The sequence below is a fragment of the Ammospiza caudacuta genome, chromosome 2, assembly GCF_027887145.1.
Source record: "Ammospiza caudacuta isolate bAmmCau1 chromosome 2, bAmmCau1.pri, whole genome shotgun sequence".
NCBI lineage: Eukaryota > Metazoa > Chordata > Aves > Passeriformes > Passerellidae > Ammospiza > Ammospiza caudacuta.
In genome coordinates, this window is record NC_080594.1 from 37,498,359 (window position 1) to 37,511,723 (window position 13,365).

Below are 13,365 nucleotides of genomic sequence, written 5' to 3' on the forward strand. Positions count from 1 at the left end.
TCAAGAAACATGGAACAACTTCTGAACAACTAATAACTACATAAGCTACAACTCAGCTGGAAAACACACAAATGACATAAATTCATGAAATCCTTAATGACCTGGAGACTAGACAAACAATAGAAAAATAACTGGCAAACAAAGAGAAGGTGTCCAGAGAAAGAGGCAAGGAGAACAACAAACCCCCCCCCCCCCCCAACCTACCACAGGAATACTTTACAAGCTACTGCTGCTTTTGCAACTGTGACTAATGTGAAAAGATGTTGCCACCTTATAACAAAGTTCCATACCTTCTCAGTGATTTCTCATGGGCAGATCCTTCTAGCACAGACTCCTTCTTCTTCCTCACAGCACAGCCAACAAGATCCAACTCTGTCGTCACCCAGCTAACCCACTCTTTTGTAGCACTCTTCTTCTTATTGGACACAGCCGTGGCCTCTTAAGGACAAGCCTGTTCCTAGTCTTTGGTGATTAGCACAGCTGCAACTCCTCAGGTGTGAGATTACCTTCTGCAGTATCTTCATTATATTACATTCTACCCCTCCACAAAAAGAAGTACAAGAAAATTACTCTTTATTCAGGAAAAAAATTACTTTCCATAGTTCTTGCTGATCCTGCATCCACACCTTGCTGCCCTCATGTTCACACATGTGTAGATGCTTCTGGTCTGTGTGTTCAGCTGGGGTCCCAGCACATATTCCAGCACACCACCCACCACTATATTGGTGAAATTTTGTGTCAGTCTAGACTCAACTAGCCTGAGGTTTCTTCCTCTTTCTCCTGTCTTTGCCTCACCCAGGAACAGAAACTTCTTCTCAGAGGTTCTCTATAAATAACAGTTTTCTGTGTGTCTAGTGCCACTATCTGTCACTATTGAATAGGAAATACCTTCCCTTCCTGCACAGAGAGAATATGCCTACTCTGTATGACCTTCTTTTACCTAAATGGCATTAAGGCATGGATCTTAGTAGGGGTGCAAGTGAACATCTGTGTCACAAGTAAGTTCTAGAGCAATTTCATAAACAGGCTGAGATTAGCTTTTGGCAGGGGGAGCAGCAGTGGCTCTGCTGCTGTCATTGCACAGAAAGCTCCACAAGTTTAGATAAATAGTAAATAATTAGGTTTAAACTGGGAAAAAAAAATCATGCCTAAGCAAGAGTGCATGAGAGCCCTGCTGAGATCAGGCTGCCCTGAGCCTTTCGACACGGTGTAATCTCAGAGGTTTGCAGCAAACTGGCAATCTGAGATGAGCTCTTGCCTAATTAGCAGATTTCTTGTTGTGTCTCAGTGGCTGCACCGCAGAGCTTGGCCACCCTCCACTAATTTGCAATATCTCAAGCTTTAAAATACTTTCTTTCTTTCCAGTTCATTGGGGCCAGCTGGAAAAGCACCTGCCAAGTGAAGAACTCACTTGCAAAGGTTCAAATCCAAAATGAGCCTGGGACTAAGCAGTTCTGCTCTACTGCCTCAATACTTCTTACACCTGGGCTTCTTACTACATGCAAGAGGTGAAACAGGCAGAAACACATATTGCACCATGCCTGTACAAATAACTGTGGGCTAGCATCAGCATTTTTAATAGGTCTTGCTCCCGTAATTCCCTCACATTTTCACACTGCAAAGGACAGGTTGGTTACTCCATCTGGTAGCAGGCACTGGGGTCTTCATTTTGTTTAAGTTTTTAGCATTTGGAAAGGCAGCACAATCCTTAGCTAAAACTTTACTACCACAAAGTGGGCAACAAAAGCTACAGCCTGGGAGCTTCCCCAGTGACAGACCTCTGCCATAAGCCACAGCTGCAGTGCCCAGGGTCTGGGAGGGCAGAGGACAGGAGAAGCTGTCCACCCAATGTGATCCTGGCTGCAGGAAAGATCCTGACATTGCCTACAGAGTTGGGTGAATCTCAGGTCTCACAGTCCATAGCAGCACACTGGCATGGTAAAATGGGACAGGGTTCATAAAGATTTGTGACAGAAATATAAACACGAGTATGATTAAGATTGAAGCATGAATCAAAGTACTCGTGTAAACACCAAATGACACATGAGAGCAAGATTTAAAGAAATGGCTTCTACAGAAAGTGCAGAACACTGTTCTCAGTCAAAGCAAGGAATGATTTGTTTCCATTTGTTTCCTGTGCTCTGACACCCAGGAGACCACAAGCAAGGAAGCACAGGAGCTCCCCTCAGCCCAAAGAACACAGGCGCAGCTTACATTGCACTGACTTGCAAGGGAACCGCCCTGAGAACAGAGACTGAAAACCAATCTTTGTGTCTTGAGCTGAGGGGAACTTTTGTCATAATTTATGGGAGATTTACCAGATGAACTTCTTCTCCTCATCCCCCTGTTCATTTTCTTCCTCTGCTGCCTAATTTCATGCCATGCCTAGACGCCATTATCATGGATCTATGACAGCTCAGCCTAGCTAAAACACAAGGCCAAAAGACTCTGCGGTACTTTTGCTGAGAGCACCCCTGCCCACAGCCCCTGAGGCAGGTGCAGGGCTGGCCCGGGGCAGCGCCACCCATCACGCGCATCAGCGTCGTGACGCGAAGAACTACATCTCCCGTCATGCTTCACTCCGACTCACCCACACCGCCTGGGCGCGGCCGCGCGTTGCACTGCGGGAGTTGTAGTCCGTGTCGGCGGCGCCGCGGAAGTGACTCGGCGGTGCCGGGGTGAGCGGGGGCGTGTTGACTTTCCGGGGACGGCGCTCATGGAGGCTCGGGAGTAGCGAGGCGTCTGAGGGGGTTCGCCGGCCGCCGCCATGTTCGGCTGCCTGGTGGCGGGCAGGCTGGTGAGCGCTGCCCGGGCCCGGGCGGGGCCCTCAACCCGCTCGGGGGCGGGGTGGAGCTGCCGCAGGGCCCTGGGCCCCCCGGCCCCAGGCAGGGGCCCCGCCTGCCCGGCGCTCGGCTGGCTGCTGCCCCGCGTCCCCGCAGGCTGCTGTCTTGTCGAGCGTCCGTGCCGGGAGGCGCTTGCCATCCCCCTGGCAGTGTTGTCTCCTCAGAGACAAGCTGGGAGCTTAAAAGAAGCTTTTTAAGGCTAGATTGTGCCTTGGCTGCAAGGATGTGGCATCTCGGGTAAAGAGGAGGGTATCTTTTGCTCTGGCATTCATTCAGCCATCCTTCTGCTGCCTTTCTCAAGGTCTATTGTATTTCCTATGTGAACAGGTTTCCATGATCCTGGGGTTGTGCCAGCCAGGTGGTCAACAGCCACTTCTTAGTGACTTGGCAACCTCTTCTGCACCCTACTTTCCTCCTACGCACATGGGGAGCGAAGGTATTCTGATCCTGTAGTCCCGGGTGGGATATGTGTTCAGTGCAGGTAGAACAAGACTGTTGTGTCTTTCTGGTAATATTTTTTGCAGTTGTTCTTCTGCTGTGTTTGACTTTTATCTGGCTATTTGCTCTTTAGGCTAGTACTTTCCTCACTTTTTGTTATGTACCACTTTAGGTGTATTTCTGTAAAAGGAAATTCGCAGACAGATGAAGATGAGAAACATGTTAATACTAATAAAGGTTTTGTTCTCTTTAGGTGCAAGCTGCGCCCCAACAAGTGGCTGAAGACAAATTTGTATTTGATTTACCAGACTATGAAAACATCAACCATGTAGTGGTCTTCATGCTGGGAACTATACCTTTTCCAGATGGAATGGGAGGATCTGTCTATTTTTGTTACCCAGACCAGAGTGGGATGGCAGTGTGGCAGCTGCTGGGGTTTGTCACTAATGAGAAGCCAAGTGCCATCTTCAAAATTTCTGGTCTCAAATCCGGTAAGACTGGTAGAACATAGCAGTCGCTGCAACAGATGCGTTCCGGAATGCATAAGGGATAAATGTGTGAAGGTTGCTTTGAACAAAAAGCTACTTAAAAGGGCAGCACACTCTGTGTTTTCAGATAGTGTTGAGCAGATGTACTAAAAGCAGCCTGTCATCTTCATGGAAGTCTGTCTGTGTGTTACTGTTCCTTGTGAAGTTGCTGTCTCATCTTCTCTTGTGTGTGGTGTTGATCTGGAAATTCTTCTAAGCAGACTTGATGCGTTTTTGTCCTCTGCATGGAGGAAAAATTACCTTGTAATTTCCCTGCCATGGTTTTAGGTGTTTGTCTAGACAGGCCAGCAGCATTTTCCATCAGCCTCCTCTGCTAAGTGGTTGTATTCTTTATAGCACAGACAGATTTTGCAGGGAGTGGAGCCTGGCAGTGATTTCTGACAGCTGGCACTACCCAGCCAGGGGCAGTTGCTCTATAGAACTGGCCAATAGAGGGTGTCCCCATTGGAAAGCAGCTTTCCAAATGTTTTAGTACTTTAGGCACACTGAGTAGAGTGTGTGTGTGTGTGTGTGCATGTGCTTTCCTAAGTACGAGGGGTGTGCTGTGTGCATTCTAAAAATGATGAGACATTCCAATGGCACACCTTTGTTGGATGAAAGGGACAGATACATCAGTCAAGCAGCCCAAAGTGTTACAGTGATAAAGTAGTACACAGCTTTTGTAGATTTGGATGTAGTCTACATCTTTAACTCGAATTTCTGTTGAATTTAGTGTTGAGTTTGCTCTGCTAAAATGCATTCATTCATAACATGGCATTCTTTCTTTTGGGTCAGGCCTGGATGGGGCAGTATGGTTGAGATAAGGGCTTTCAAGCTGCAAAGCAAAATGAATTCTGATTATACACATTCCTCAGAAATTTGGGCTTGCTTCAAAAGAGGGAGCACCTTCAGAAGGGTTTGGGGGATGTGGTTTTGTGTATCCCAAAGCTGTGTGGTCAGTGTAACAGTAAAGCATATCACCAGTGCTTTTGGTGTATATTTCTTGTGCTTGAAAGACTCACTGGTGTGTGGTCTGTGACAGCTTTGGAGGAAGATGCATTTTCAGATGCTTTTTGCATGATTAGCTGTAATTTCCTGGTAAGGGCTGCTCTCAAGGAAGAACTCAGTGACATAGCTGAACACATTTGCAGTGCCTTGAGGCACTGCTGTGCTTGATTTGAGCAGCAGAGAGCTCTGCCATTCCCATTGTCTGCAGCTTTGCTCTGACTGTGGACTCAGTCTAAGCTACACAATCTAAGTTTCCATGGTCATAAATTATTCTAAGGTGGAGAAGACTACATAACAGAGAGCTGGAATCATTGAGAGACATTGCTGCTGCTTGAACTCTGCATTTTGGGTTTAATACCAGCTTGAGAGGACCCAGGATGTGTCCCTGTCAGCTCCCTGGGAAGAAGTAGTTGTAGCAGAGTTTCATTTGTTTACATGTAGAGAAGGGACTTAGAAATGCTCCTTGCCTTGGAATTGAAAGGTTTTTATGTTATGAAGGTGTGGTAGAAATAGAAAAAAAACTTTGGGTTTCTATTTTGCACCCTTACTGGGAGTAAGTTCACAAGTGGGGTAAGAGTTACAGCAGAGCCTTTTCCATACAGACTTCTGCTGCCATGCTGTTTATGCTCTAATATCATGTCTGCATTTGAGGGTATACATGGGTAAGGATTTTATTGTGGCTGGGCTGAAAGGTAAAGGGCTCAATCACTGAATTAAGGGTTCAATGAAGGGAAAGAAATGGGTGGAAAAATACTTTTCTGATAGCAGTTTCTCTGCAGTGATGTAATGTGTTGGAGAGTGTAGTGTCTGCATACAAAAAACTGAGCTTGTATTTCAGTAGCGATTAACATTCTCTGCGTTTGTAAGGTTTGGAATGCTAATTGCTAGAGCCAAGCATGGAAAACTTGGAGTGTGTTTCTCCTGGTGTAAGGATGGCAATGGATGCTTTTATTGCACACTTTTAGGCAGACATCTTTCCAAGGCCGTGGTTCTGTGGGAGTTCATGGAAAGTGAATGGAATGGATGTGTTTTATTGTTTGTATCATGACTGTCTAAAGTAATCATACATTGTAACAGAGCCTGTTGCTTGAAGATGGTACATTTTTATTGAAATGTCAGTTTCTCAGGTGAAGATGTTACAAGATGCAAAACTTGTACCAGTTCTGTTGCTGTTGGGATTGTAATAATGAACTTGATACTTGGTTTCTGATAGCTTGTATCAAGCAAGCATCCAACAACAGCAAATGTGAGATGATACGGCAATAAAATGGCGTTTCTCAGAAGAGGTTCTAAATAGCATTTCAGGAGATGAACTCTCTTCTTACTTGGCTTATGTTAAAGTAACATTTTAATAGGAGTGCTTTACTCATAAGGTGGCACTATATTGCAGTTGTAGAATCTGGACCAAGGAGCAACACTTCAATTGAAAAGGGTGCTGAGTTTGTGAGTGCACTTTCTGGAGGGGTTGGCTGTTTGCTTCTTTGTGCCTTGTGTCTCTGCAGAGAAATGGTCGAGTTCCTGAGGTCTTCAGTCCTGATCTCAGTTTAACTTGTCAGGCTGTTTTTGCTGGCTGAGTTTTTGACTGAGATGGTGCTTTTGATCTTCATTAGCTTTTCTGGCAGCTCAAGATAGTGCTGACTGGTGTGCAGGACAGCTCTTGATTAGCTTTGCTTTCTCCTGCTACTAAGAGGCCAGAGAGTGCTGCTGAAACATTGCCTCTGTGTTAAGAGTGTACTTGACTATTGTGTTCCCACAAACACAGGTGCAGTATTAGTGTTTGCTTACTGATAGCACTCTGGTCCCACAGGCCTTTTCCTGCATTTTCCCTTAGAGATGCTGACAGAAGAGTGCATGATTTAAGTGATGCTAAGTGTCTGTCCTTGTTTGCAGAGACCTTGGCAGAAGCTGGGACTGAAAGTATGGGTTGAGAAAGGTCAGAAGTGAGGGCAGAGGGCTGGGATGGTGCCTGTGTTTGTGGCATGCAGTTTGGGGATGGTTCCTTGTTTTCTTTGTGGCACTTGCTAAGTCAGAGACCTCTCTGTTCCATGACTATTTCTTTGACCTTTGCTGCTTTTGGTGGGGTTTAGCAGTTCAGATGAGACCTGGGGCTGCCCAGCCTTCCCTGAGTCAGAGGGGCCATAAACCAGTGCTCGCTACTTTTTCAGAGCAGGTTCAGTAGAATGTGGCTTTAATGAGTGAATCAAACAACTGCAGCAGTGATGCATATTTCTTGTTTATCTGCAATTGCCCAAATGTGATTTAAAAACTTGGTTCCTGTAGAAAAAGGTTCTGCTGTCTTTCACTTGCTGATCATATTCCCTCTTTCCATTTACTTCAGAGGGAGCTGTAAAGTCATGTTTTTTCTGGTTTTTAAAAATTTCCTAATGATCTCTTGTGCTTTTTAAATGTACCAGTCACACTGTTCTATCTGTTGTGCTTGTGTGTACTTTTGCCTGTGCTTGGACTGTGGTTTTTCTGCATTTCCTGGGACAGGGAGATCCCTCTGGTGGGAGCTGGGGAATGCCTTCTACGGGAGAAACACGGTGATTGAAGTTACGCAGCCTTTCCGTGTGTGCCAGACCTAACGTGTGCTGTTCGTGGTGCTTTCAGGGAAGGGAAGTCAACACCCCTTTGGTGCCATGAACCTCCCACAGACACCAACAGTGGCTCAGATTGGAATCTCAGTGGAACTGCTGGAGAACCTGGCCCAGCAGACTCCTGTTGCAAGTGCTGCTGTGTCATCAGTAGATTCATTCACAGAGGTAGCATGGACTTTCGTTTTCAGAAATTCTTTTTCTGTGGAAGTCTCAAGAATTGAGCCTCTGAAGCACTAACTGGGGAGTGGGTAGGGGATGCTGCTGGGGGTGGCAGTAGGATTGTAAGCAACCTAATAATTGTCAAATAATTTGGTTGAGTGCATTGATACTATGAAATTGCTTTTTCTTACACTGAAAAACTGTCTCCTATAAAAGACTGGAATTTTCATCCTCAGTGACATGAGGCCAAGAGATTCACTTGTGTCAGTGTCACTCCACTCCAAAATTATTTATATACTTCTTACAGGAGCAGCTATGACTAAATCCATGTAAGAGACAGTGGATCTTTGGTGAGTTGTAGGTGCTGAAGCTTCAGTACGTAGACTTGCAGGGATAGTCAGAAATTACTCACACGTTAAGGCAAATGTGGCCATGGATGCAGAGAGATATTCAGGTGTTCCATTTTCCCTGGAGAAATCCTTCTGATGTTGCTCTGCAGAACTACAGAAGTATGCCCTTTCCCACACAATGGGGGTTTTTTTGTTTTTCCCCAGTGCCTTCTCTGTGGATCAGGCCTTGGGCTACAATGTGCCATTTTTTTAACCCAGCCTGTCCATTAGTTTGAACCTCTGGAAATCCTCAACCAGCTCTGGCAGTTCGTTGGCAGTCTGAGAGCAGTCCCAGGCAAGCTAGACCTGCATAGTGGGTCTTGATTTCCCTAACACTGATGGCTCTGGCATTTTCTTTTAGCATTTCAGCAGTTGCTGAGGCTTTTCTTCAGGCCTTTTTTACCTTCTCACTTTCCTTCCAGGTGCTTGCTGAGACTGGTAATTGTACAGTAATCCTGATACTGTAGCTGACGTTCTTTGGCAGCTTATACACATTGTAGCTCCAGATAGGTAATGCTTCTTGCAGAAAGTTACCATGACTAGGAGTTGACCAACAGCTGTCTTTGTATAGTACAGTTAATTGAGCTTTTCTGGAGTTGTTAGGTGCTAATAACACCTAAAAAATATTTCTGATTCCACAAATATTTATTATAGCAGTAGTTAAGTTAGGAGGAATAATGTGCCATATCAGGTCATTTGCAAGGTGGCTCATGGATTTTTCTGGCAGTAGTATTTAAAGAAAAAGAACCACCTCCTGATTGCATAACAGTTTTACAAATGTTATTCTCAGTTAAGTGAATTTTTCTGTTGAAAAAGAGCAGCATCTGACTCTGAACATCTTAAGTGAAATTGTAATTGCCTTCAAGGAATGCAGTTGACCCAAAGGGTGAAGTACTACTTACTCCTACAGAGAAAACGTGTGAGGTCAAAGTGGAAGGAAACCTTTGCAGGAGTAGATTGCAGAGGAAGGGCATGTATGACTGGGATCATATTTGTGAATAATGAATAGCTTTCATTTAAGATTTGACATCTGCTCTTTGGAACTGCTACATTATAGCAATAAAAGTGGTTTTTTAATGGCAAAATCGTCTGTTGCTACCCTAAGTTATGAAGTTGATCTCCTATTACATTTTTAGTAAGTTTTATGAAGATTTATGATTGAATATGTCTTTTTTATGTGTATAAATGTATATAAAAAAGAAGTAGGACAAAACCATTTAGTTCTGCAATGAGGGTAGGGTTCTGGGATGTGATTTCTTCTGCTCCTTTTGTCAGAGAGGAGCACAAGACTGCATTTATTAACTCAGGCTCTGTTTTGTTTTCCTGTATCATTTCACTGTCTGTGAAATTTTCTATATGAAAATTCTTTGTTCTCCCATCAAAGCAAAGAATAACTTTTTTTTTCTTTTTTTTTAATAGAGGAAATAAGGACGTACTGTATCTTGTATATTTGTAGGCTGACTGGGAATGTCCTACAGCCTTATCCTCTGCACACAGGGCTTACTGTTCCTTGGCCTCTCTTTCACTCTTTTCTTTCCTAGTCCTACAGTTTAGGAGTGCCCTGTGCATCCTTTAGGTGTTTTCCCCACAAGATCTTGTGATAAAAGATGCCAGAACAGCAGCCCTTCTGTGGGGAATGCTAAAGGAAATTGCCCTGTCACTGGAGTGTGATGTGCTGTAAATAGATTGCAGCCTTTTCCAGTCGTTTAACAAGTGTTTTTCTGGGAGCGAGAATGGCAGCTTTGGCCCAGTCTGGAGTTCTTCTGATTATTCAGTTTGGAGGAGAGGGACAGCTCTTGTCACTGCATCACTTCTTTGTCACACAAACAGAAAATGTTCTTCCCAAAGCTGTTTGTCCAGTTGGATGAAACTGAGCAGGGAGAGGGCAAGTGAAGATTCTTAAAATGATTTCTGGATGCCAGATGGATCTGAGGGCAAGACTGAAGCTTGGGATGTTTTGATCATTGTCTCTGGACCTACTACATCCACTTTCCCACTGTGTTTTAGATGACAGTGATGAAGTAATGACAAAATTACTTCATGTAGGAGCTGTATATCTTAAACTTTTGCACAAAAGTTCAAATTGAAGAACGAACTTCCTTAAAATATCTCTTCTTTTTTTTTCAGTTCACTCAGAAGATGTTGGATAACTTCTATAACTTTGCTTCCTCGTTTGCTGTCACTCAGGCACAGATGACCCCAAATCCTTCTGAAGCTTTCATTCCTGCAAATGTAGTTCTGAAATGGTAATGGCAGTGATCTTTAGTAACAAATGGGGTTTTTTTTCTAGGCATTAGACCATCATTTCTAAGCACTGAACTATTGTAATGCTATTCAGTGAGATGATGCAGAAGTGTTTAAAATTATTGTTTATTTCTAGTATAGAGAGGTCCTGCCCACTGTTTTTATATTTATTTGTCAGCTTTTTTTTGTTAGAAAAGTGCTGTGCAACCAATGAAACTTTTTTTGGTTCTACAAGGGTTGCTTTTAACATATATGCATTTGCCTTGTGTTGCTGATAATGCAAATGCTCTGGAGTTATGGGAAGACAGAGCACACTGATACTCATCAATTTATGCTTATTTGTTTTATTTGGTCTCTTCCTAGACATAGTTCCAGCATAGTTGCCTTACTTAAGAATATGTGAGAGGTGATGAAATCATGTTACTAGTTGACCTGGTTCTGTCACCAAGATCCTTGAGTGTAAATACACCAATGCCTCTGGGAGTTGTTTTCCAGGGACTGGTTTAATAACTGTCTGGGGATAGCCTGTGTAGTCTGGAGATAAATTGTGAACTGCAGGCAATCCTTTAGGTTATCTGAAAATGTCTTTCCTATCAGTTTGGCCTTATTTATTTAGCCTCTGCAGTATTAACCTAAGCCCCTCTTTAATCTCTGTTTGAGATTATCTGAATACAGTTTTATCATTAGTAAGATCTCATGAATATGCAAGCAGTTGATGAGAGCCCTGTGTATTGTTTGGGAGTGTAATTTGATGCAGATGCCTTGTGTTTAGAAGTAACTACTAACTCCATGAACTGTATGTGCGTAGGGTCTCTGATGTGACTGGTGAGTGCCTGGGTGAGGCTGAATTGGTTTTAAACCCTTCAGTCTTTTCTCACTTGAGCTGGGCTATGAACCATGAGGTTTAGGAGAACATTTTGTGGTTTCCTTTGTTTCATTGGCAATATCTTTTGATTCCTTACATTTTGGGTTTGTGAGGATTAAAAGGGGAGTTGTAACTTTTGTGGCTCAAAGCCTATAGGCTTCTCTATTTTTTTTTCTTGTAGAAAGGCACAGAAATTGTATATTTTGTCTGTTTCTTCACTGTGTGTCAACAGTGAATGCTGTTTGTTTATGGTTTGCTTGGTTTTGTGAGTATGAAAATTGAAATTAGGACAGCATGTGTGTGTACATGTTTGCCTTGTATGTTAGAGACTTACGTTTCCCTATTTTGATTTTACTAAAACATTACCATCCAGCCTCAGATTCATACATTCATTCATGATTTCCTAGCCCCAAAATGCTATGCATAAAACAGTCACTTATAATTCATGGACTTGTTTAGGTTGGAACAGACCTTTAAGATGGAGTCCAACCATTCCCCTCCTGCTGCCAAGTGCACCACAAACCCAGGGCTGATAAAACATGTCCACGTGTCTTTTAAACACCACCAAGGATGGTGGCTCCACCACTTCCAGTGCTTGACAACCCCTTCAGTGGAGAAAATTTTCCTCATGTCCAATCTAAATGAACTTACCATTTTACTAAGCTTGAATGAGTCTCCTCTGGGATACTGCTTTAATGAAATTCATCTTGGTGAAATACACAAGTCTAACTGCAAATATTCTAGATATGCAAATGGAATTGTGATTTCCTGGTGTGAAATAGATGTAATTTATCATGTTCTCTGCATAGACTAAATTATTTGTACTCTTTTTTAAAAACACAATTTTATATGCAGGAGCTGTTATTTTTTTGTTGTTTTTTTAATTTTTCTAGGTATGAAAACTTCCAGAGACGTCTGACACAGAACCCTCTCTTCTGGAAAACATAAACTTAAATTCTGTCATTTGGGGTTCTTTCTAAAGTGTTACCTGAAAGATGCATCAAGTAACTACTGAAGATTTTCGTGGAGGAGGAGGGCAAAAACCCAAACAACGATTAGTCTAAATAGACAAACTAGTAACTTTTATATTACTCTTGAACAGTATTTAAAATTAAAATCAATGAAAATGACTAGTCTGCATGTTGGTTTATTTAATTGAAGTGCTTGGCTGCAACAAGAAATCAGTGTTCCATGTAGAAATACTTCTTTGAAACTGCATTTAAAGTGGAAAAAATTACAAGTTGAAAAATGGCAGCACTGTGTCATACTTGTGTGGTGCTTTGGGGTGTTGTACACAAACTGAATGCAGATTTTTCCTTCTTTACCTCATTTGAAGGGTAATCAAGCAACTGTGAATATGCTGATGGTTTTCCTGCTGGTACTTGCACTGTAAGTTCTTCCATTTTGTGGACAACCAATATTCTTGTCCCCAGCTCATATAAATGGTACAGCAGTATTTCCCTCTTTGGCAGTAAGAAACTGTTGAGCTTAATCTTGGAGTACCTGTCTTTAACTTTTCCTGTATGAATATATAATGAAGAGGAATCTTTGGGAACTTTGGCTGTGCTAGAAGAATAAGAGAGTAAAATCTTGTTTCTCTTAGAAACAGATGTGGTGTGTCTGATAAGGCTGTCACATTTGTTCATAAGTCCGTAGGATTTTGGGGTGGTCTGAGTGGTCTCATGACCAGTGCAGTTTCTGCTGGTGCCACACGTGCCCAGGTATCTCATAGGTAAGGTCCAGCTGGCCCTTCTGTTCACTAGATCAGCTTGATCAGAAATACTATTTTGAGCAATAGATCTTGCTTTTGTAAGTTACTTTCTGTAACCAAGGACTAAGACTTGTTCCCAAAGCACTGGCATGAAAATAAAAGTTTTACTGGTTTCATTGACTGGGGAATGAAGCCTTTAAGGAGTCTTTTATCAAGTCAAGTCAGCCTTAGGCACACTTGTCCTGAGAACAGAAACTCAGTCCTGCAAACGTGCCCAGTGACACCCTATGTCATTTCTGCCTCAGCTTAAAATGGACTCTTCCCTTGCATAAAAGCAGAGGGACTCAAGTAATAAAAGGAATGAGCTCAACCTGGGCCCCAGAAGAGGAGGAAAACAGACTGATGAAACCCAGGAAAGCTGTTGCAAGAACAGCTTTTGAAAAGTAGAACTAATTCTCCCCCACATAATTTATGGAACAAAGCTCATTTCCTAAAAGCCATGGCACAGATGCAAGACTGAAAAGTTTGCGTTGCCTGCTTGACTAAAGCCTTAATTTTCTTAAGGACACATTTGTAGGCCAAAT

The 13,365-nt window shown here is 43.0% G+C and overlaps 1 protein-coding gene across 4 annotated transcripts; it reads left to right on the forward strand.

Moving 5' to 3' along the window:
* The first annotated feature begins 2,660 nt into the window (after positions 1-2,660).
* HIKESHI (heat shock protein nuclear import factor hikeshi) lies at positions 2,661-12,647 on the forward strand. Of its 4 annotated transcripts, none has more exons than XM_058800018.1 (6): positions 2,693-2,797; positions 3,171-3,279; positions 3,535-3,772; positions 7,427-7,578; positions 10,089-10,207; positions 11,964-12,647. In XM_058800018.1, the coding sequence occupies exons 3-6, from the start codon at positions 3,622-3,624 to the stop codon at positions 12,016-12,018; spliced, it is 477 nt and encodes a 158-aa protein (XP_058656001.1). In that variant the 5' UTR covers positions 2,693-2,797; positions 3,171-3,279; positions 3,535-3,621; the 3' UTR covers positions 12,019-12,647. The 4 variants fall into 4 exon arrangements, with proteins under 4 accessions (XP_058656003.1, XP_058656001.1, XP_058656000.1 ...); XM_058800019.1 differs by lacking the exon at positions 2,693-2,797 and adding an exon at positions 3,027-3,080; XM_058800020.1 differs by lacking the exons at positions 2,693-2,797; positions 3,171-3,279 and adding an exon at positions 2,661-2,678.
* Positions 12,648-13,365: the final 718 nt, after the last annotated feature.

What these genes read in the sequence shown, in the direction of transcription:
- HIKESHI (XM_058800017.1), top strand. Translation starts at nt 2,768, where the DNA reads ATGTTCGGCTGCCTGGTGGCGGGCAGGCTG. An exon ending in CAGTAGATTCATTCACAGAG is followed by an intron (nt 7,579 to 10,088) that starts GTAGCATGGACT and finishes TTTTTTTTTCAG; the next exon opens with TTCACTCAGAAGATGTTGGA. An exon ending in GCAAATGTAGTTCTGAAATG is followed by an intron (nt 10,208 to 11,963) that starts GTAATGGCAGTG and finishes TAATTTTTCTAG; the next exon opens with GTATGAAAACTTCCAGAGAC.